The sequence below is a fragment of the Vulpes vulpes genome, chromosome 15 (genome assembly GCF_048418805.1).
Source record: "Vulpes vulpes isolate BD-2025 chromosome 15, VulVul3, whole genome shotgun sequence".
NCBI lineage: Eukaryota > Metazoa > Chordata > Mammalia > Carnivora > Canidae > Vulpes > Vulpes vulpes.
Genome location: NC_132794.1, coordinates 13,235,269 through 13,257,176, shown reverse-complemented (window position 1 = coordinate 13,257,176; position 21,908 = coordinate 13,235,269). Strand labels below are relative to the sequence as shown.

At 45.9% G+C, this 21,908-nt stretch overlaps 1 protein-coding gene across 13 annotated transcripts in view; it reads right to left on the bottom strand.

Moving 5' to 3' along the window:
* Window positions 1-21,908, bottom strand: part of TIAM1 (TIAM Rac1 associated GEF 1) — a 474,570-nt gene that overhangs the window by 119,571 nt on the left and 333,091 nt on the right. For all 13 annotated transcript variants that reach the window (XM_072740856.1, XM_072740854.1, XM_072740857.1 and 10 more), the window contains one exon: window positions 13,433-14,406. In XM_072740856.1, the coding sequence (XP_072596957.1) occupies window positions 13,433-14,395 (963 nt within the window). In that variant the 5' untranslated portion in view covers window positions 14,396-14,406. The remainder of the gene's footprint in view (window positions 1-13,432; window positions 14,407-21,908) is intronic.

Sequence of the window (21,908 nt, the reverse complement as noted above, 5' to 3'; positions counted from 1 at the left end):
AAAGCATTCCCCTTGATTAATGGATGAGGACGGTTGGGCTTGGAAACTCACAAGCTGGCTGGTGGCAGACTGGAAGTTGGAACCCACACTTCCAACCACCTTTTCCACTATTTTATGGCAGCCCCACTGCAAGTAGCACCTGACCAGGTTCTGTCTAAATAGTCAACTCTTTTGTCAACAATACCCTTTCCAGGGTTTCCCAGCAAAAGCTAGGTGACTATCTATTTGCCTTGACTTGCCAGGCAAAGAGCTCAGATCTCAAAGTGGGGATAAGAGGAAGGAGGAGATGAAAGAGGAGGAGGGAGGCTGGCAGAGACCAGACAGGCCAAACCCTCAAAAGCATGTGTCTGAACAGTCTACGACTTTCCCACAAACCATTTACCCCTTTACAGAATACCCTGAGGCCTCTACAGAAACTAAGAGTTAAGACCTTGGTAGACACTCACCTCTCTGCCAGACCTGAACATCTGCTCATGCCAACGGATGCTGTAATCTTGCAGTGGCCCAGGCTCTGTGTGCTCAACTCTGGGATGGCCACTAGCCTAAGTAAAGAAGTGACTACTCCAGATAAGAGGCCTGCTGGCCCTAGCTGAGCTTGCATACCTTTAGAGCATGCAACCCATGTAACTTCTGGGGAATGCTCTGGATCTATTATCCAAGCTGACTCCACCTTGTCTCCACAAGTGACTAAGCAGGCTCAGTGGTACACATCTCCCACTTATATGTGACCCAGCCTGTTGGGAAATATGATAGTTGCCCAGCCTCAGCCCCAATTTGGTCATGAAGCTTGGGATGTCCCAAATACTCAGAGGCCCAAGCTCTAGCATCATGGGCAATGAGGACTACCTAAGCAGAGGCACTATTCAACACCTGAATGGTCAATGAGAGGCCATGCACCAGTAATCCTGAACTTTGTGTTTCTGGAAAGAATCATCCGTAGAACTGTGCCCCAAATGCCTAAGAGCCACATGAGAAATAGAAATGTACAAGGTCGCAGCATCTCTAGTACAAACCAAAGCTAGACACTCTGACACGAGGCTCTGGGTTCACACTTTGTTTTTATTTTCATTCCAGTTAGTTAACATAGAGTGTTGTATTAGTTTCAAGAGTATAATATAGTGATTCAAGATTTTCATACATCACCCTGTGCTCTTGGGTTCACACTTTGAAAAACACCAGGCATCCCTGTAAGGCTGCATCCCAAATGCCCTGTCACTCTCAAATGCCGGATGCCTATCACTGCCATGCACCTTCCAGCAGCTCCGAAGAAAGTCAGGACCATTCGCATCCAAACATTCCCAGTGGTCATCTTTCCAAGGGTTCCTCCTCCTACCCACCTGGGTCTCAAGGACACTTCACACCTGAGAAACCAGATTTTCCCCATACTCAGAAGCCCCTGAAATGTCCCCCACTCTTCCCAGCAGCAGGGAATCCAGAAGACCAACCCTAGGAGAGTCCCATGGGAGCCTCAGCAGTGTCTAGCAAATGCAAGGTATGTTCCTTCCTACTGCATGAGACATCTTAGCATCTGATAAGTCCTAGTATTTGATCAAATACTGAGTTCTTTTTTTTTTAAGATTTGATTTATTTATTTATTCATGAGACACACACACACACAGAGAGAGAGAGAGAGAGAGAGGCAGAAACACAGGCAGAGAGAGAAGCAGGCTCCACATAGGGAGCCTGATGTGGGACTCGATCCCAGGTCTCCAGGATCACGCCCTGAGCCCAAGGCAGATGCTCAACCACTGAGCCACCCAGACGTCCTGATCAAATACTGAGTTCTAATTCAAAAGTCAAAGGAACTCAAGGGAAATGGTAAGACTCTAGCTACCCAGAGAAGTAACTCCCAACACGAAGCACGATCCAGTTCAAGATTTCCTGGAAATTACTCAAAATCAACTCTCCCTGTGTTAGAAACACTCCACTGAAGAGGTTTCCGATTATACACAACATTCAGGGGGTATAGAGGCTCTTAAATCCTGCTCTCCCTGGAAAAATCCTCCCAAGCCAGATTTTGAGAGCACTCGCCAGTTCCCATGGCATTGGCAGTTTCCCAGCAGGAACGCATGCACTTTCCTACCGGATGCACAAGTGGCCAGCTGTATCGCCCAGAGCGTGCCACAGCTGCTAGGCCAGAGTGATCGTAGTCATAGAGCTGGGCCACAAACGTTTAAACAAGTTCTGGTAAATGGAGGAGGTGAGGGCAAATTTTTTTTTTTTTAAAGATTTTATTTATTCAGAGAGAGAGAGAGAGGCAGAGACACAGAGGGAGAAGCAGGCTCCATGCAGGGAGCCCTACATGGGACTCGATCCTGGAACTCCGGGATCACCCCCTGGGCTGAAGGTGGTGCTAAACCGCTGAGCCACCCAGGGTGCCCGGTGAGAGCAAATTTAAAGCCCATTTTCACTGCCTTTGCAAACTGAAGGGTCATTCAGCAGGAATGTGGGCTAATGATACACTGTGGCAAAGCTCCAGTGGTTTCATGGGCCAACTTAGAAATACTTTTGAGGGACAGGTTTTCTGTGTCCATGACAGGGGAACACAAGTTTTGAAAAGGTAATTAGCCACAAAGTTCAAGAGCCCTGGGACAATCCAAGGACAGTAAGATCAATTGGCCACTTTTAAGTCGAATGTGATTAGAAATTATTTCTTGGAGCAGCCTGGGTGGCTCAGCAGTTTAGTGCTGCCTTCAGCCCAAGGCCTGATCCTGGGGACCCAGGATCGAGTCCTACATCAGGCTCCTTGCATGGAGCCTGCTTCTCCCTCTGCCTGTGTCTCTGCCTCTCTCTCTCTCTCTGTGTCTCTCATGAATAAATAAATCAAATCTTTAAAAAAAAAAAAAAAGAAAAGAAACTATTTCACTGGTTACTTTAATTTCCTTGATGAATCCAGATTTGCTTTCATATAGCTATATAGGGAAGCTAAAAAGAGAGTTAATGGAATTTGAGCAGGTTGAGGAAATTTCTGCCTGCAGAAGCTATGAATTAGAACAATTTTTGCCTTGTTAAATTAAAAAATACTCCTCCCCTGAGTTATCCTCTGCTTCTTATCCCCAAAATGCAAGCTCCCCTCCCGCACACATGCACATCCATGAATATTGTCTATGGTTCCCAGTGTTCTCTCCTTGGTATAGTAGGTATAGTCTTAGTACATGCTCCCTTAATAATCTCAGTATGTCAGGGATCCCTGGGTGGCGCAGCGGTTTGGCGCCTGCCTTTGGGCCAGGGCGCGATCCTGGAGACCCGGGATCGAATCCCACATCGGGCTCCCGGTGCGTGGAGCCTGCTTCTCCCTCCGCCTGTGTCTCTGCCTCTCTCTCTCTCTCTCTGTGACTATCATAAAAATAATAATAATAATAATAATCTCAGTATGTCAGTACCAATCCTAGGGGAATTACTCTGAACCAATCGGTGCCTCAGTTTCCCCACCTGGAAAATGGGGATTACAATAGTTATCTGCTCTTTTAAGACTCTGTAAGATGGGGATCCCTGCGTGGCGCAGCGGTTTGGCGCCTGCCTTTGGCCCGGGGCACGATCCTGGAGACCCGGGATCGAATCCCACATCAGGCTTCCAGTGCATGGAGCCTGCTTCTCCCTCCGCCTGTGTCTCTGCCTCTCTCTCTCTCTCTCTCTATGTGACTATTATAAATAAATTTTAAAAAAAATTAAAAAAAAAAAAAGACTCTGTAAGATGCTGTGAAATTGAGTTAACCCAACAAAGGTTTCTGGAGCTGTACCCAGCACATAGTGTCTGCTCAAAAGTGTTAACTAAGATGATTGTCATTTCCACCTTCAGCCTTTCTTTCATCTCGGCCCAAGGAGAGAAGGCAGTGTGACCTCACTCACTATGCCCTGCACTAACATGGAAGGTTGCTGCAGAGGAGATGGGAGAACAGGCAACCAAGGCTGGTGTGAGCCAATGAAGTCTCTATTCTCACATTCACAAGACAGCCTCATCACTTAAGAAAATGGTGATGTTTCCTACACTGTCAATGAATAATTACTGGGCACTGTTACTGATATTGCCACTCCTGATTTGTTTTGAAGATTTTATTTATTCATGAGAGACACAGAAAGAGAGGAAAATACATACATAGAGGGAGAAGCAGGCTCCCTGCGGGGAGCCTGATGCAGGACTCGATCCCAGGACCCCGGGATCAGATGCTCAACCACTAAGCCACACAGGTGCCCCTGTCATTCCTGATTTGCTAGAAATACTGCAGTGTTACTTTTCCATCATTGTAAAGCTTTTTTCTTCCTCTCTCTCTACCCAAAGGTCCAGCACCGTTTAGCATTTCAAATTCTGAAGTTGGTATATTTGACCCAGTGGGCCTCCCACGATCAGCCCCCTAAAATCTGGCTATTTCCCCCTTCTTCCTTTCCCAAGACACACTCTTCATGCCTTTTTATGTTTCCCACACGTCTCCCCTGCTTTTCTAATGATCCCCAATGGGAGTGACTCAAAATTTCTCTCAATCATAACCAGGGGACCTAGATTTCTTACTGTTGCTAAAAAGGGGGCCAGAAGTAAGTTGGTAAAAGTTTGCAATGCTGCTTCAGGTGATTCCAGACTGGGGACTGACTTGCCTTAGAGCTAAGTCAATGAATCATCCCCTCTCTTTGCATCTGTTTTTCCACGTAGGTGCCTCACACTGTATAGTCATCCATCCCCCTCACTGCCCATGATGTATCACTCTCCCGCGGGCTCTGGTCCTTTCTTCGAGCCATGCCATGGTTCAGCACGGAGCGCTCTTTCTTCTACCATCCTCAATGTACCCTGTATGCCGCTGCTGCTAGGTAAACCTCCCAGAAGCCGTGTGGAGGCTGCTCAGCCTGCCTCTCCAAGCCCTCGGTGGGTGTCCCTTCTTCACATTGGACGTACCCACCAGTCAGCAGTGAAATGGGAGAACCTGCTCCCAACTGTTCTTACTTCCAGGAGGACATACCCTTCGAGGCTCAGCTCACGTCTCTCCTTTCTGTAGCTAGAAGACTTTTCTTTCCCTTCTCCGGTGGCCAGGCCAACTGCTCTGCAGCATCTCATTCTCTCTGCCCCAATTCTGCTTGAGACCCACTGCCCTCTTCACTTTGCCTCAAGTACACAAGGCATGCTCCCATCTTACAGATCAACGGTTGACTCCCAAGTCTGCCCTCTCAAGGGGGCCAAGCCTGATCACCCCATCTCCAATCGCCTCCCACATCTCCCATTACCTTATCTTCTTTGCCCTGCTCTTTTTTCCATTGCATGTCAAGTGCCTGCTATGCTGTTTTCTGCTTACACACCCCCATTTCACCCCAAACTAGCTCCGTGAGCTCAGGGATCTTTTCTTGTTGACATATCCCAAAGTGCCAAGAACAGTGTCTGACATGGAGTAGGCCCTTCAGAAAAATAAACCCACCTTTGTGGGGTACCTGGGTGGCTCAGTTGGTTAACAGTCTGACTTGGGCTCAAGTCATGATCTCACGGTCCTGGGATGGAGTCCCATGTGCAGGTTCCCTGCTCAGTGGGGAGTCTGTTTCTCCCTCTCCTTTTGTTCCTCCCCCTGCTTGTGCATGCTCTGTTTCTCTCTCAAATGAATAAATCTTTTTAGGGGCACCTGGGTGGCTCAATGGTTGAACATCTGTCTTTGGCTCAGGTTGTGATCCTGGGGTCCTGAGATCGAGTTCTGCTTTGGGCTCACCCAGGGAACCTGCTTCTCCCTCTATGTTTCTGCCTCTCTCTGTGTGTCTTTCATGAATAAATAAATAAATAAAATATTTTTTAAATGATCCTTAAAAAAGTAAATAAATATAAGCCCACCTTTGCGTGAATGTACTGCTGTTCGTTTTCCACTGTAATCTCAAAACAAGAACAGTTTCTCACGGATTACATTTTAATTTCATTTAAGGGTTTAGTCGTTTCCAGGTTCAGCTCAGGCTCCACTACGGTTGAGCTGACTAATCGGTCCTAGATGTCAAGCTGAACTTTGCAATCTTCAAGCAATCCAGTTTTCTTGTGTCATTTATGGATGTAACCAGAGTTAATTTAAATCTTTTTCTTTAACTCTTTTCAAAAGTAGATAAAGTAAGAAAAGATGGCCTATCCTATGGCCCATATTCGTCAGCAATCATCTAAAGCAAACTGGACTCATATGATGATGAAAAGCCTGTTGGGCTCTTTCCTACCTGGGGCTCCATGGAGGCCCTCTGAGGCCTTCCCAGCAGGCCTCATAGCAGATTCTAAGTTCCCAATTCCAGCCCTGCTTCCTCTTTCAGTGATGCTAGGAAACCAGCACTCTCATCAGGAGACACAGACAGTCCCCTCTTCAAGCACTAAACTAAAAATGTGAATTTTGAGGACCTAAACTTCCCCAGCCTATATTAGCATAAATGGGCAGCTCTTAAAGTGTGGACCGATTTCAGGAGGCCCCTCAGACCCTCCCTCTTCCAACTACTGGAGCAAGGCCACATTTCCCCCTATAGTCCAACCCAAATAGTATATCACAAGGGAGTAAATGCAGAAGCCACTAGGAGACTCCAGATTTTTCTGATTGCCAGAAATTGTAGAGATTTGCAAAATATGAAATAACACCTGTCTTCTAATTTTTTTATTTTTAATTTTTTTTAATTTTAGAAAATACAAAAATTTATTTTATAAAATATTTCATTTATTGATTTGACAGAAAGAGAGAGAGAAAGAGAACACAAGCAGGGGGAGCAGCAGGCAGAGGGAGAGGGAGAAACAGGCTCCCCACTGAGCAAGGACCCCGCCTCCCGCCCATCCCATAATGTAGGACTCGATCCCAGGACCCCGGGATCATGACCTGAGCCAAAGGCAGATGCCTAACTGACTGAGCCACCCAAGCTCCCAGGAAATTTTTTTTTTAAGTAAATAAAAAGTTACTTGTGTGAATATTGTAATGGGTTTATTGGTACTATTTTTAAATGAATCAACAAGTTTTTTTTTTCTTTGCTTTCCTGTTTCAATTTCTAGTGTGATAAATATTTATAGATATAACCCACATAAACAGAAGCCCTTTGGAATCTACCATACTTTTTACGAGTTTAGAGGGGTTTGCAACCAGGCCAAGAGAGCCACCCCTCAACTACCTATTCATCCTCCTACTCCCCAAAAGAAGATCTTGGCAAAGAGGTGGATACGCCTGCTGAAAATGGATGGGCTTGCTTTCAAAACAACTATCTCATTGCTTGACTTACACGCCAGAAAAAGGAAGATCAAGGGAGGAAGCAAAAAGAGGCATCAAACAGTCCAAAGAGAAGGGAAGGAAAAGAGGGATTTAATAAATAAATAAATAAATAAATTTTATATGAAGATATGTTGTTTCGTGAAGAATTAACCTGAGGTTATTAACAAGAAGCTTCTAGATGGACTTTGGGGAACGCATGGAGCCCCTGAAATTGAATGCAGAAGGGTGGTCCATGTGTTTATCTCAGAAAAAGGGCCAAATTTTTCATCCAATTCTCAAAGGAGTCTGTGACCAAAGGTTAAGAATCTCTTGGATGCTGATGGCAGTTTTCAGCTCAGGGAACATAGCTATCCCTGAGCCATTTGAGCTAAGCATAAAGCAAAACAAAATTTTAAAACCAATGCAACTTTTCTAGGAACTCAAGATCCTCTTCTGACAATGCTGCACCCCCCTCGTTGCTGAAATCACGGACTCTGCGACTCGCTTTTCCAAACATGAAAGAAGGGCTTTCTTCTAAAGCTACTATGGACACCTCTCTCAGGAACCACTGTGTCAAGGCTACGGTAGTGGACATTCCTATGTTCTTTTCAGCCAATCACCCTTTTTTGCTTCTGTACCAGAACTGAGGACTTGGATCTTACAATCTGAGGACACGTGAGTTGGAATCTGAGAATGAGGAGGTAGTACGGCGTAGGGGGTGGGCTTCTGAAGAATGACCCTGGCCAGTGAGTCAGGGGACCTGGATTTCAATCCAGTTGTGACACCTTGTCACCTAATGTCTTTAGATACGCATGCAAAGCAAAGGGGCTGGACAAAGAGCTCTGGCTTACATCATTTCCACTCCCCATGCTATGGTATGAAGGATTTCTGGAAACACTGAAGGGGTCAGAAATTGCACAAACACACAAACCAATCCACAGTGTCACATCTCCACAAGGGGCGCTGAGCAGGGACCTCTCGCTGTCAAGGCTGTGGCTCCTTGAGACATTCTCCATATGGCTGCTCCCAGTCTTTCATCTCCTAAGTGGATGAATGGAGCTCTCCTCACAAGTCATGCACAATGGCCCCAAGCCAGAGCTTCCCTTTGAAACACAGAACCTGGATAAAAGACACTCCATCAGTTGGCGGTTTTCTCTTTGCACCTCACCCACTGGAAGTCCGAGCCATGGGAGGGCTGAGCTCTGAAATATTAAGCCAAACTATTCCCATCGCAGCTAATAACCATTACTGACTGACTTTCTACCATGTGCAAGCCAGAGTTTCAAATTCATTCCCCTGTGGAACTCACATTAGCCTGAGCAAAGAGGCCCCGAGATCCATCCAGGTTATATAACCATCAGAAAACAGGACTCAAACTGACAAGCTCGGCTCTGCTGGATTTCAGAACTTCTTTACATGATACCAGGCTGCCCCAACTCTATCTGGTAAACACTGGAATATCGAGACAGTCAAGTTCAGTCCAAAAGACCAGTAATACATCCATTAAATCAAGGGGTAGTCTCCTCCGTATTTCTTTCTTTTTTTTTTTTTTAAAGATTTTATTCATTTATTCACAAGAGACACAGAGAGAGAGAGAGAGAAAGAGAAGCAGAGACACAGGCAGAGGGAGAAGCAGGCTCCATGCAGGGAGCCCAATGTGGGACTCGATCCCGGGACTCCAGGATCATGCCCTGGGCCGAAGGCAGGCTCTAAACTGCTGAGCCACCCAGGGATCCCCTCTCCTCCGTATTTCTGCAGGAATCTATACAAGTAAACTCTGCTTTAAGTGCTGTGGGTAAACCCACCCAACAAATGAATACTAAAGTGACTTGCAAGACACATTTTTACACATTTTACACACACACACACACACACACACACACTCTCTCTCTCTCTCAAACACATTGAATAAACAATTCCACAGCACTCACTGTGTGGCAGACATGCAATAGGTGTCACTTTTCAAAAAATTTTTTAAAGATTTTATTTATTTATTCATGAGAGACACAGAGAGAGAGGCAGAGACACAGGCAGAGGGAGAAGCAGGCTCTCTGTGGGGAGCCCGATGTGGGACTCGATCCCAGGACCCTGGGATCACACCCTGAGCTGAAGGCAGACACTCAACCACTAAGCCATCCAGGTGCCCCTGGGTGTCGCTTTTTAAAACCTAAATGGGAACTCTAGTATTACAATAACACGTCCAACTACTGAACAAATACAAAACCAGGGCAAATGATCAAAAACTCTTTTTTTGATCATTTTTAAATCAAATGAAGTTATTCACATTATTTCCGACAAAACATATTTCATCCCAGGCTCAGAGGCCATGCTCTGGGGCCAAAGGTCTGCCAGAAAGTCTTTTTCCTGAGGAGGAAAACTGCTGACAGACTGTTACAGATTCAACGACGTCACCAGGGCAGATGAGAGAACTTGAACATCTCCAATCCAAGCTGGCTGAAGAGATCCCCTGGGTCAGAAACTATAACCACCACCACCACCATCAATAATAACAAAAAAAAGGACAAAAAAAGAATTCTTTTCAAGGAAGCTTCCACACCCACTGTCTCTTAAAATACACTGTTTGGAACATAGTGGGTTCTCAAGAAATCGCGTTGGATGAACACGCCAAACTTAGACTAGGAAGCGTGGGTGGATGGATAGTGTTGTGCATAATTCTGGGGTTTGTTTCAAGTCATTAAAGAGCCTCACTCAACATATAAAGTCAATACGAAAATAATTCTTCCGTTCATTTTCTAGACTCCGCAAAAGGCTTCCATGCTCGGTACCTACTTGTTTCCCCTAATGGCCCTGTCACCGGTGTCACTTGCCCTGGACAGAGAAGGAGGAGCCTGTGGGGTACACAGGATGGATCGACTTGCCCAAGGTCACCGGTCAGTGAAGAGCCAGCCAGGATGCAAATGGACTTCTCAGGAGGCCGGGTCCCTTGCGCTCCGCATTACATGAAGCTGCCAAAGCAGTGACTTTCTGAGACACCACATTTGGATGATCTCACTTCCATAGATTAACAATTTTAGAAGGCGGCAAGCCAGAGATGGAAATTTCATATAACAATTACACGTGAGAGCTTGCAGTGGCACCGCTCGGAAGGAGAGAACTGCGCTGTCCCTCTCTTCTGGGTGTAGTCAGCGGTGACTCAAAGGCTCAAACCCCCACCAGCGGCGGGGGGGGGGGGGTGGGGTGGTGAGCCAAGGGTCCAGCTGTCCCCGGCGGTGGAGACATGGAGCTGGAGAGCCAGAATACAGCCAGACACCCCTCCTCTGATCTCACACAGAACATGGGGGCATCTGGGTGGCTCAGTGGGTTAAGCATCTGCTGATGATTTTGGCTCAGGTCATGATGCCAGGGTTGTGGATCCAGCCCCTGCCTCAGGCTCTGCACTGGGCGTGGAGGCTGCTTGATTCTCTCCCTCTCTCCTTTTCCCTCTGCCCCTCCCCACAAAAAAAAAAAAGAAAAGAAAAGAAAAAAAAAAACATATATATACTAACTTGGGATTGCTCCAGGTAAAGGGGACAGTCACAGGTAATGTTCCTTTCTCAACTGTCTATATCAATGTCCCTTTCCCTGAATCCTGAAGGCCAGCAGACCCTCTCTTCATATCAGCCCTGCAAAACTATTCTGGCCATGCCTTTAAGACAGAGTCCTCAGCACCTTTCAGGTCTCAGGCCAGTTCACCTATCTCACCTGTCTCCCAACTTACCAAACTGACAGAACAGGAGTAGCCCTTCCCGGTGGCGGCAAAAGGACCACAGTGGGGTTATTCTGTTTCTTGGGCCTTCCCCAGTACATTCTCGCCCCAGAAAAGAGATGGGTAAAAATTCAGGTGATGAGGGACGCCTGGATGGCTCAGTGGCTGAGCGTCTACCTTTGGCGCAGGGCGTGATCCCAGGGTCCTGGGATCGAGTCCCACATCGGGCTCCCCGCAGGAAGCCTGCTTCTCCCTCTGCCTCTGCCTCTGTCTCTGCCTCTATCTGTGTTTCTCATGAATAAATAAATAAAATCTATTTTAAAAAATTCAGGTGATGCATCTAGATGCATCTTCATGCTCACCTCCTCAGAGTGCAGAGTCAACATTTTCAACAACTCTGCTTCTAAGACACAAGACTCTGATAGAAACACCAAACCCCCCTGAGCCCTCAACTTCTCTACCGCCACGAACAGTGAACAGAGCAGCTACTAAATTCTCCCCTGCTGGCTGCTTCCAAAGTACCAGGCACTGTGTTATTGCATTCCATTGTCTCGAAAGGCCTTACTACGATCCCCAGCCAAAAGATGAAGAAATTAAGCCTTCAAGAGACTTAAGAGTTTTGCCCCAAGTGAACCACATGAGGTGACCACGATGCCTGACTCGGATGCCATCACCAAAACTCGTCCTCCAACAGATGAATGGATTTAAAAAAATCCCTGCCGCATACAGGACACTGGAATATTATTCAGCCTCAAAAAGGGAGGAAATCCTGATGCCTGCTACAACATGGATGAAATTAAGCTAAGGGAAATAAGCCAGTCACAAAAAGACAAATACTACTTGATTCCACTTATAGGCAGTCCCTATCTAGTCAAATTCATAGACATGGAAAATAGAATGGGGGTGGCCATCGGCTTAGGTGGCGGTGGGGGGGGGGTGCTGAGAGGTTGTTGATTACTGGGGGCCGACCTGCAGTTTTTCAGGATGAAAGGGGTTCTGGGGATGGATGGTGGTGACAGGTGCACCACAGTGTGAATGTACTTAATGCCCCTGAACTACACACTTCAAAATGGTCAAGATGGTAACTGTTACGTGTATTTTTAGCACAGTTAAACATAATCTTATCAAGAAAAGGAGGAGAGAGGTCCAACAGTTTCCTGTAGCCCATAGAAACCTGGAGGGACATACAGTAAATTTTAATTATTCTAATAATACAGAAATCTAGAGTAGTGAAAGGAAAAAAAAACTATCCCCTGATGACTTGTACATGAGAATTTAAAATTCTAACATAAAATTAGAAACCTGAGATCTTGGAAATTTTAAAAATGTGCTCTCCAGCAAGAACACAGACAGTGTAACGCCAATTTTCTTTGCTTCCTCCTTGGGTTCCCCACCATTTGCCATTATATATAGACCCCCCCCCCCAACCTTTCTGAGAGAACTTAACCTCGGAATACCTGTTTGACTTGTACTAGAGCAGCGCCAGAGATACGGCACCATCCCCTACTGGTCAGGTCGGAGGCACCTGCTGCTTTACTGCTGCCCGCAGCACTGTTAGCCGGTCACCCCGGTGGCTGACATGCCTTTCGTGGCAAATGGGCTTGATCTGGATTTCTGATCTGAAGCACCCCTGCACACCACCAACCCATCCCCAACAAGCTGGCACTCCCAGAACTTGGCACCAGGGAACAGCAGGACCAGTAAAGCATGCAGCAGAGCTTGACAGGTCCCTAGGCCCTTGGGAGATCATGACCCATCAAGGGGACGAGTCCTCTTGTCGCTAGCAACGCACTTTTAGAAAACCTTTGAAAAGTGTCTTCACACCCATCCTCTCCTGCCCTAGACCCTGGGAGCAAGCAACTTGAGCATTTTTACTCCTATTTTCCTGAGGAGCAGCTAAAAATCAGGGTTTGCCCAAGGTCAAACAACTAGTTGGCTGCAAAGTAGGAACTGGAACCCACCCCTGTTATTCCTTCCGCTACACCTCCCTCCAGAGACAGGGCTGGCCAGCATCGCAAGGAACAGGAAATTGAAATGGCTCCTGGTAAGGCAGGAAGCCTGCCAACCTCCGAGAGAAGCTGACAAATGACCAGAGCCCGCCCTGAATCAAAAATGCCTCCTCAAAGGAGCTTCCGACGAACCTCTTCCCACCTGTGGCACTGGAGAGGGACTCCCAGAGTCCGCAACCCACCATGCCCACCTGCCCGGGGTGTGGAAAGTTAAACTCAGAACATGCGGGATGCTGCTCAAGATCCGAGTTGGAGAGGCAGTGGTTCCCTAGTATGAACTTAGCAGCTTTATTCTCACTCCCACCACATCACCCCCTACACACACACTCTTGCCTTAATCCCACCCCTAGCCACCGAACCGTGGGGGGGTTGGGGGGGCGAAGCAGAGCAGAGGCAAATCCTTGGGGAAGGAGCAGCAGCAGCAGCTGCAGCAGCCACTGGGCACCCGGGGTACAATCAACCAAAAGATGGGGAGCCTTCCGGGAGCAAAATCATGCACGTAAAGTCATGCACCATTTCCAAAATATTGAACCAGATTTCGATCACTTTACCTGAGTTGTTTTTGCTCTTCTGCCTTGCATGCTGTTGCTATGGCTAATTTGTGGGTTGGTGGCACCTTCAGAAAGACAGTGAGATTTCCTACAGGGAAGTGTGTTATAATTACTGTACGGAAGAGACTCTTCGGCAGCAGCTGGTGGCATCTTATGGTTTGCGAGGTCGGGAATATCAGACACCAGGTTCCGACAGCAGCCCGCAAATTTGCTCCTGGGCCCCCCGTTCGCCGTCACCCCAGAGTTTTTCTGAGCATACAAGTCACCCAGGGAATTGGCACGCTGGCAGGTGCTGAGCTGCCGGGGGCTCACCCGGGGTTCCATCCCCCGAGCCTCCTCGCAGTCTTTCTCTTCGGTGGAACCCAAGATTTCTTCGTTGCTTGTTAAATGTTCTTGGCTCAGATCAGAGAGTGAGAATTCCAGGCTGTCCTCCCGCCAGATGTCTGCAGATTTGGAGCGTTTCTTCTTAAAGCTCGCCGTCTCCATGAACGTGGGCCCATTGGATGTATAGGGATGCTGCCTCCTGCCTCCGTCAGCCAAATATGTAGCGTCATCCCCGTAAAGCCGGCTCTCCTCCGAGTCTGGCATGCTTTGCACAGAGGCGGCTGTGAGGACGATGCTGCTGTCTACGCTGGGAGTGACAGAAGAATCGGTGTACGACACGGGTCGCAAGCCCATGTCCACTCGGTCCACCCAAATGGGGCTCCCGAAGTCCTCTAGGGTGCCCTCTTGGGAGAAGGGCTCCAGGCCATTTTCGGCCAGGGACTGGGGGATGCTGGGCGTGCTGCTGGACCGCGTGCTCACTTCGGAGTTCCTGTGGATCATCTTCCCCGAGGACGCGTGCCTCGTCCGCCGGGCCTTGTGCGACAGGCGCAGTGAGCGCGACGTGTGCTTGCGCCCCAGGCTGGCATGCTTTTCTCCATAAAACTCATGCTCTACATTCTGACTTTCTGCGTTTCCCATGGTTTTATGGTCTGTAGCATTAGGGGGAGAAAAAAGGAGGGGATAAGTGAGTCACCAAGGAGTACAGGCAGTTTAACAGACAGAGCTCAGGGTGCAGGGCGGGTAGCAGGGCACCAGCCTCTACCCGCCTGGCAGGTGCTTGGACCCTTACACGGGAGCAGGCGAGAACTAACATCACCCACTGAGACTGGCCCTCCTGAGAAGGGGGATGAGAACTGAAGTAAGATTCTTAGAGAATCAAACCTGTCTTTCCCCAGAAGGTAATTGGAAGGTAATTGCCTATATGATGCTTTCATGGGGCTGCCACCCCCTGCGTTCCTTCCTAAACTCTGCACTTTACAAAGTTCTACTCCTATCCATAAACTGAAAACCCTGAAAGCACAAACGGAGCGCTGGACCACATGAGTCACATTCCGTTTGAAACTACATGTATTTCAAAAAGCAATCATAAAATTTGGAGGTGTGTTGGATAACCTACCCCCCTTCTCAATGTTTCTGTTGGATTCAAACTCCACCTGTACTTCAAAATCAATCAAAACTGGAAATGCTCCAGATGGGAAGTCCGATCAACTCTTCCTAGTTCATCGAAGTCAAAAAGAGAATGGGCTTTTTACCTGAAATTCAATTAAATTCTACAGCAGCATTCTTTAAAAAAAAAAAAAAAAAAAAAAAAAACACCTTAATTTTTGGTGTTTCGGAGGGGGCGTGAAGTGGGAAGAGGGGAGAGAGGGAGAGAGAGAGAGAGAGAGATGGGCATCACAAAATAGAAACCCCGCTCCCTGCTTAGCAGCAGACTAATGGGTTTATTTCTGGGAGCAGATCCAAACTGAGCACATTAATCTGGTACAGAGTGCCCTGCAAACAGAAATTCACATTATGAAACCACTAAATGTGATTCAGCCTTTTGGGGCTACCCAGGTTAATTCGAGTCCTTCCTTCACATTTTTCCAGCCTCGCTCACTGACCTGGTGACTGTTACCCACAGTGAGAACCTTCAAAGCTCACCACTTGTGACTCTCTCAGCCTATTCTCCTCGCTCTGTTCTTTCTCTGTACCATTCAGATTGTATGCACTTAAGATACAAACAGAGAAGTGGCCAGAAAGGAAAAGAGGAAAAATATAGTAGCTGGGCATATTCCTGAGCTGATTCTTCCCACCACCTACATAGTCATTCATTCAGAAAATGTATACTGAGCACCTACCCTGTTCTGGAAGCCAGAGATACAACAGTGAACAAAAGAGACACATTCCCTACTCTCAGGAAACTCATACTGTAGCCAAGGAAGGTACATGATAAAATAGTGAAAGGCATGGGGGGAAACAGGATGAATTGACTATGACCACGACAAAGTTTGAAACACCCTGCACCATAATACATCCTCACACTGATTGAGATTCATTCTATAATCTCACTATTCAGTCTAAAACAGAGCATCAGCTCTGAGGAGCACATCTTCGCTGAAACAAAATCGGTGGCAACAGGAAGGGAAAACCTCCATTTCATGTCTCAGTGAGCTAGGAGGTAGCTCATACAAGGCACCAGATGTTAAGCGATTCCCATATTGGAATATTCCCTACCAGGTCACACATCATGTGATTCTCAGAGGGAACTTTCCAAGAAGGAGAATCTCCTTTTTTCCTGGCAGCAAGTGTATTTCAGAGCAGTTAATAAGCTCATGCCTCTCTGGCTGGCGTCTTTAAGAAGCAAGAAAAGAAAAGAAAAAAAAAAAAAAAACCACATACACTCACGCAATTCAATTCACTAGAGGGAAAAGAAAAACATCAGCTACTCATACATAACCACGTATGTGAACTATATTCTTAAGAATATCATGTGCTCCGGTTTTAAAGTAAAATAAATAAATAAGCATTTCTTCCTTTTTTAAAATATTTATTTATTTGAGAGAGAGAGAGAGAGAGCGTACATGAATGGGAGGAGCAGAGAGACAGAGAGAGAGGCTGATGTGAGGCTCGATCTCACGATCCTGAAATCACGCCCCTCAGGTCGTGCTAAAACCAGGCATCAGAATGCTTAAGTGCCTGTGCCACGCAGGTGCTCCAGTAAATAAGCATTTCAATAACTAAAAGCCATGATGCATTCCTTAGAGTTCTGGATTTTTTTTTTTAAGCGTACATTAAAGTACCTGGATGTGTCTACGTATCTATATGTTTTGCCAAAAAATAATGAAAAGCTTAGAACAAGTGTTAGGCATGGTTCCACTTGAAGAATCCCACAGGGTTCAGTTTAACAGAAGGAAAGAATGATGGTGGAGGAAACCGAGTGTGAGAAAAGCACAACTGTCCCCTCACGTCCACTAGGAGGACCTTCTTCTGTCACACGTATCAAAAGTCTGCAAATAAGAATTGACAGGCATAGTCCCAATAACAAATTTTTGGTGAGGCCCGTTTCTGCCAACAGAAAAGCAATCAAGTTAAAAGCCTCAAGAGAGGTTTCCTCAAGGAAATGGCCCCAACCTTCAAGAATTACAGCACCCGATGCATCACTCTGACGGGCCTGTTACATTAATAGCATTTTTAGTAGCGGGATTCTTTTCAGCCAGCCAAGGTAGGAAAGAAGCCATTTTTATCTTCGGAACTAGAATTTAGAGATGATTGCCAAATCTCCTAAATCCTACCAAGAGAAATTCTCAGGGGATGACCTAAGCGGAGTCAGCAGGAAGTCTGAAGCAATTCAAGAAAAATACGTTTCTAGGGACTGTTGAAACACCCCTTAATCTGAAAGCTTTTCCTGAAAGGTCGGTGAGAACCATGAGGGGTGCAGTTGGCCCTGGTGGGGGGGACTCGGCATGAAAAATTAAAATTGCTCGTGGCATCCGACAGACACAGTCTCCTCTTTCAGGGTGCCTCACAGGCCACCCCCAGAGCATTGGTGCATTGGAGGTTCTAATCCTTTTCTTGTACAAATGTAAAAAGCCAGCTTTTTCCATACTCTGGGTAGCTCCCTATTCTCTGTTTGACCCCATCATTTATTTTTCTTTCAAACAAAAAAAGTCAGTTCGTATTTTACATTCGCACCTGCTCTGTTCCTGTGAGTCAGGAAGCTGCTTTGGAGCAGAAAGCAGCTTTCAGTTCTTTGGTAGCCCCTACAGAGGCTGGAAGTGCTCTCCTCCAGACAAGGAGTCAGTAAATGTTCAGGCGTTTCAATAGCAAAAACAAAAGGCGGGTGACCAGTAGGACCCCATTGACACGATCATCACACTGTTGCTAGGTAAGGGAAGAAAGATTAAGGTCACGCTAAAATGCAAAAACCAGGATAGAAATGAAAAAGAAGAGCATTAGGAGAAGAACACTCAATCGCAAGCCAGAAACCGCCACAGTTTTAAACTCATTAAAACCATCACTTTCGGGGATCCCTGGGTGGCTCAGAGATTTAGCGCCTGCCTTCGGCCCAGGGCATGATCCTGGAGACCTGGGATCGAGTCCCACGTCGGGCTCCCTGCATGGAGCCTGCTTCTCCCTCTACCTGTGTCTCTGCCTCTCTCTCTCTCTCTCTCTCTCGTGAATAAATAAATAAAATCTTAAAAAAAAAAAAAACAACAACAACCATCACTTCCTTATGTAGCATGGTAGTGTTCCCAATAACTTGCACCTTCGGGGAACACTCAGCAGGAGTGGTATTAGAGCAGGAGGTACAGGGAGCAAGATTTTATCACAAGAACAACCCTCAGTATTTTTACATCCAGTCTGACTTCTCATACTTTCTTCTCATAGGTCTAAGTTCTGGCTACCCTAGCCTGCCCCAGGGCCTTTGCCCATGCTCTTCTTGCTGCCTGCAACCCTCCTTCACAAATACCCTCACTCACGTTTCAGTTCGTTCTGATGTGGACTCAAATATCGCCTTCTCAGGGTGACCTTTCCTGGCATCTCTCCCCAAAAATAACAGCCGCTCCCTGCAGAGCTCAATCCTTACCCCCTCCTCCTCATTTTTCTTTTCTTCCTTAGCATGTATCACCCCTGCAACAGACAACTTATTTCACCTACGTAACTTTTTATTCTCTAGCCTTCCCCATGGAACCTAAGCTTCAGAAGGCCTAAAAAGTTTTGCTTGTCTTATTTATTGCTGTATGCTCTGTGCCCAGAACACTGCCTGAAAGGTAAAAGGTGTTCAGTGGAAAAATACTGAATGAATGAATGAATGAATAAGTGAATGAATGAATGAATGATAAAATCAACTTTCATCTAAAATGCAGAAATGCATACAATTCCAATAAAATGTGGATGAGAATGTTACCACGATGCAGGTTAGGGAACAGTACCACAATGTGGACTACAGAAAAAACACATCAGACTTATACAGGCCAGCCTCTTCCATTTGGTGCCTCGAGGACTCGCTGGTCTCCCAACTTTCCCATCGCTCCCCAGGTCCCTCCCACCTGAAAATCTGTGCATATGCCTCATCCCAGACCCTCAACCCTGCTCCACTGTGCTCCCCATCTCCTATTACCTAGCCAAAGAATGAAGGCCTAGCCTCATTTCCCTTAATTCCTGCCCTCCATTTTTGGGGGAGCTGTTCCTGCAGAGGTTAGGGAAGAATTCAGAGCTGGGAGGGTGCCCCTCCCCAAGGTCTAGGTAAAAAGCACAGACACAATCAGCCTCAGATGACTCAGACAAAATGGAAGCAAGGGAGACAGGGTGACACAATGCAATGGGCAGGGGATCTTCTGACAGTAGTATAGGGTCAGAAAATCAAGATTTTCAAAGCCAGAGCTCAAGGACACTAGAGGGAATGTGATTTTTTCCAACACCACAATCTTTCTCTTAAAATGATCCATTAAACTTTTCAGGTAATCACTGTAAATTCCTTTAAATCCACCACATTAAATACTCAGTGAGGAAGTGTAAAGGTATCCTAAGGAACTTTATCAGTAGGTACCACCATTAGGTTCATGCATTCATCAGGTAAGTGGTCATTTCTCAAGGACTGATTTTTTTTCGATTTATTAGCCTGCCAAAATTTTAACTATACATATACAAAAAATGTTTTTATACATATAAGAAAATGTCAAATTCCTGGCTTTGATAGCTAACTATAATTACTTAAGAGGCAACCATTAGGGGAAATTAGGTAAAGGGTATACTTCCTCTGTACAATTTCTTGTGAAACTGTAATTATTTCAAAATTTGAAAGACAAAACCATAACTAACTGAAATCTTCTGGTTAAGTAAAATTTTTGTTTAAAAGTGAGAGTTCTTCGGGGGCGCCTGGGTGGCTCAGTCGGGTTCAGTGTCTGACTCTTGATTTCGACTTGGGCCATGATCTCAGGGTGGTGAGACTGAGCCCCATGTTGAGCTCCTCACTGGGCGTGGAGCCTGCCTGAGATGCTCTCTCTCCCCGTCAACCGTGCATCCCTATGTTCTCTCTCCCGAAATGAAATGAAATGAAATGAAATGAAATGAAATGAAATGAAATGAAATGAAATGAAATAATAATGAGAGTTCTTCAGAATGAAACGTTTTAAAATCTGCTTTTACAGTTGAAAGCTCTAAAACATTCTAATATAGTTTCAACAAATTAGGCAATAAAAAAAATGAGCATGCATTGGGGTGCCTGAGTGGCTCAGTGGCCCACTCTTGATTTCAGCCCAGGTCATGATCTCAGAGTTATGGGATCAAGCCCCACATCAGATTCCCTGCTGAGTGATTCTCTCTCTCTCTCTCCCTCTCCCCCTCCCCCCATTTGTGTGCGCACAATGCTCTCTAATATAAAAATAAATCTTTAAAAAAAAATAAGCATGCACCGAGCATTATCTAGCATCTATTATCAGGAAATACAAAGCACACACAGACCAGTGGCCCAGAGGGAGGTTAAACAAAGAAGTAGAGTTGATTAACTGGGGACAGCGCTTCTGTCTTAATAAAGTATGAACAGAACTGAATTGCCAACAGCTAATGCCAGCCAAGATGGAATAAGGCCCTAGGACTGACCTTTCCCTCGCTGATAAAGACTAAAAACTTGGGACCAAAGAAAAAAGCAACTACCCAAAGACTCCAAAGTGTAAGCATAAGCATGTGAGTAGTGGAGTCAGTCAAAACCTGAGGAAGCCACTCATACAAGAATGAGTTTCCTAGGTTTTCTCTCCAGACTTACCACGGAAGGTGCGCACCCAGTAAACCTCTGACACAGGCAAGCAAAAATTCCCAAGACACACCCTGTTGTTCTGGCCAAAGAACCAAGAAACCCAAAGAGTGAGGGGGATCCCACAGGAAGAGAAGTGGCAAAGCAAATCCACTAATGCTGTGCATATATCGACAGAACTCCCAGGCTTACCCCTCAGATGCACATGGCTCAGACTGACCCAAAGGCAGAGGCTTTGAGAACTGAATTATTATAAAAACCACAGTCCACCTCCCAGGCTAATAGCCAAGTGGCACGTGTGTGAGACAAATCCAAAGATGCATAGCAAAGACTCTGTGAAACTGAACTGACCGTGGAGCCACCACCCACCAAAGGGGAAACCAAACTGGTAATCTGAACCTAGCCGAGTTGACTACGGGCTAAAACAGCAAAAAAGGAAACCCAACGTTTTCCAGATGACTTTAACAGGACCTAGTGTGTCCCAATATAATACTTAACATGCCCACAATGTATTCTAAAGAACCAAGAAATTCTAAGCAGTTCTCAAGAGAAAAGACAATCTCTCAATATCAGTCCTAAAGGGACCCAGATGTTGGAAGGAATATCGAGCAAGGACTTTTTATTTTTTTTAATATTTTATTTATTTATTCACAAGAGATACAGAGAGAGAGGCAGAGACATAGGCAGGCATAGATGTGGGACTCAATCCCAGGACCCCGGGATCATGACCTGAGCTGAAGGCAGATGCTCAACATTGAGCCTCCCACGTGCCCCTCAAAGACTTTTAAAGCAGCTATTACATGGTTGAAACTGCAGTCCAGTGTGTTCTGGGACTCAGTATGATAGGAGATGTATGCAAAACACACCCAAATTCATCAATGAAGGGGGAAAAAATCTTCTGTATTAAAATGTTTTTCTTTGGGTGGCGGGGTGGCTCAGTCGGTTAAACACCTGACATGATTTTTGGCTCAGGTCATTTATTTCAGGGTTATGGGATGGTCCCTGCGTTCAGCTCCACACTGAGCATGGAGCCTGCTTAAGATTCTCTCTCCCTTCTCTCTCTCTCCCTCTGCCCCTTCCCTACTGCTTGAGCATGGGCACATGCACTCTTTCTCTTTCTCTCTCATAAATAGATAGATAGATAGATAGATAGATAGATAGATAGATAGATAGATAGATAAATGTTTTTCTTTGGAAATTTCCTCTTCAAAAACTAAAATAAAATAAAGCAGCTATTATAACTATGCTGAGTAAAGGTAAACATCTTGAAATAAATGAAAAACTTAACTGCATGTAATGTCTATGCAAAATCATTATAAATGTCAATTATTATATATGAGTAGAGAAACAGAACACAAATAAAAAAGAAAGGTAAAACTTGTGTGTTCCAAGATATATCACGCAAGTTGCGATTCT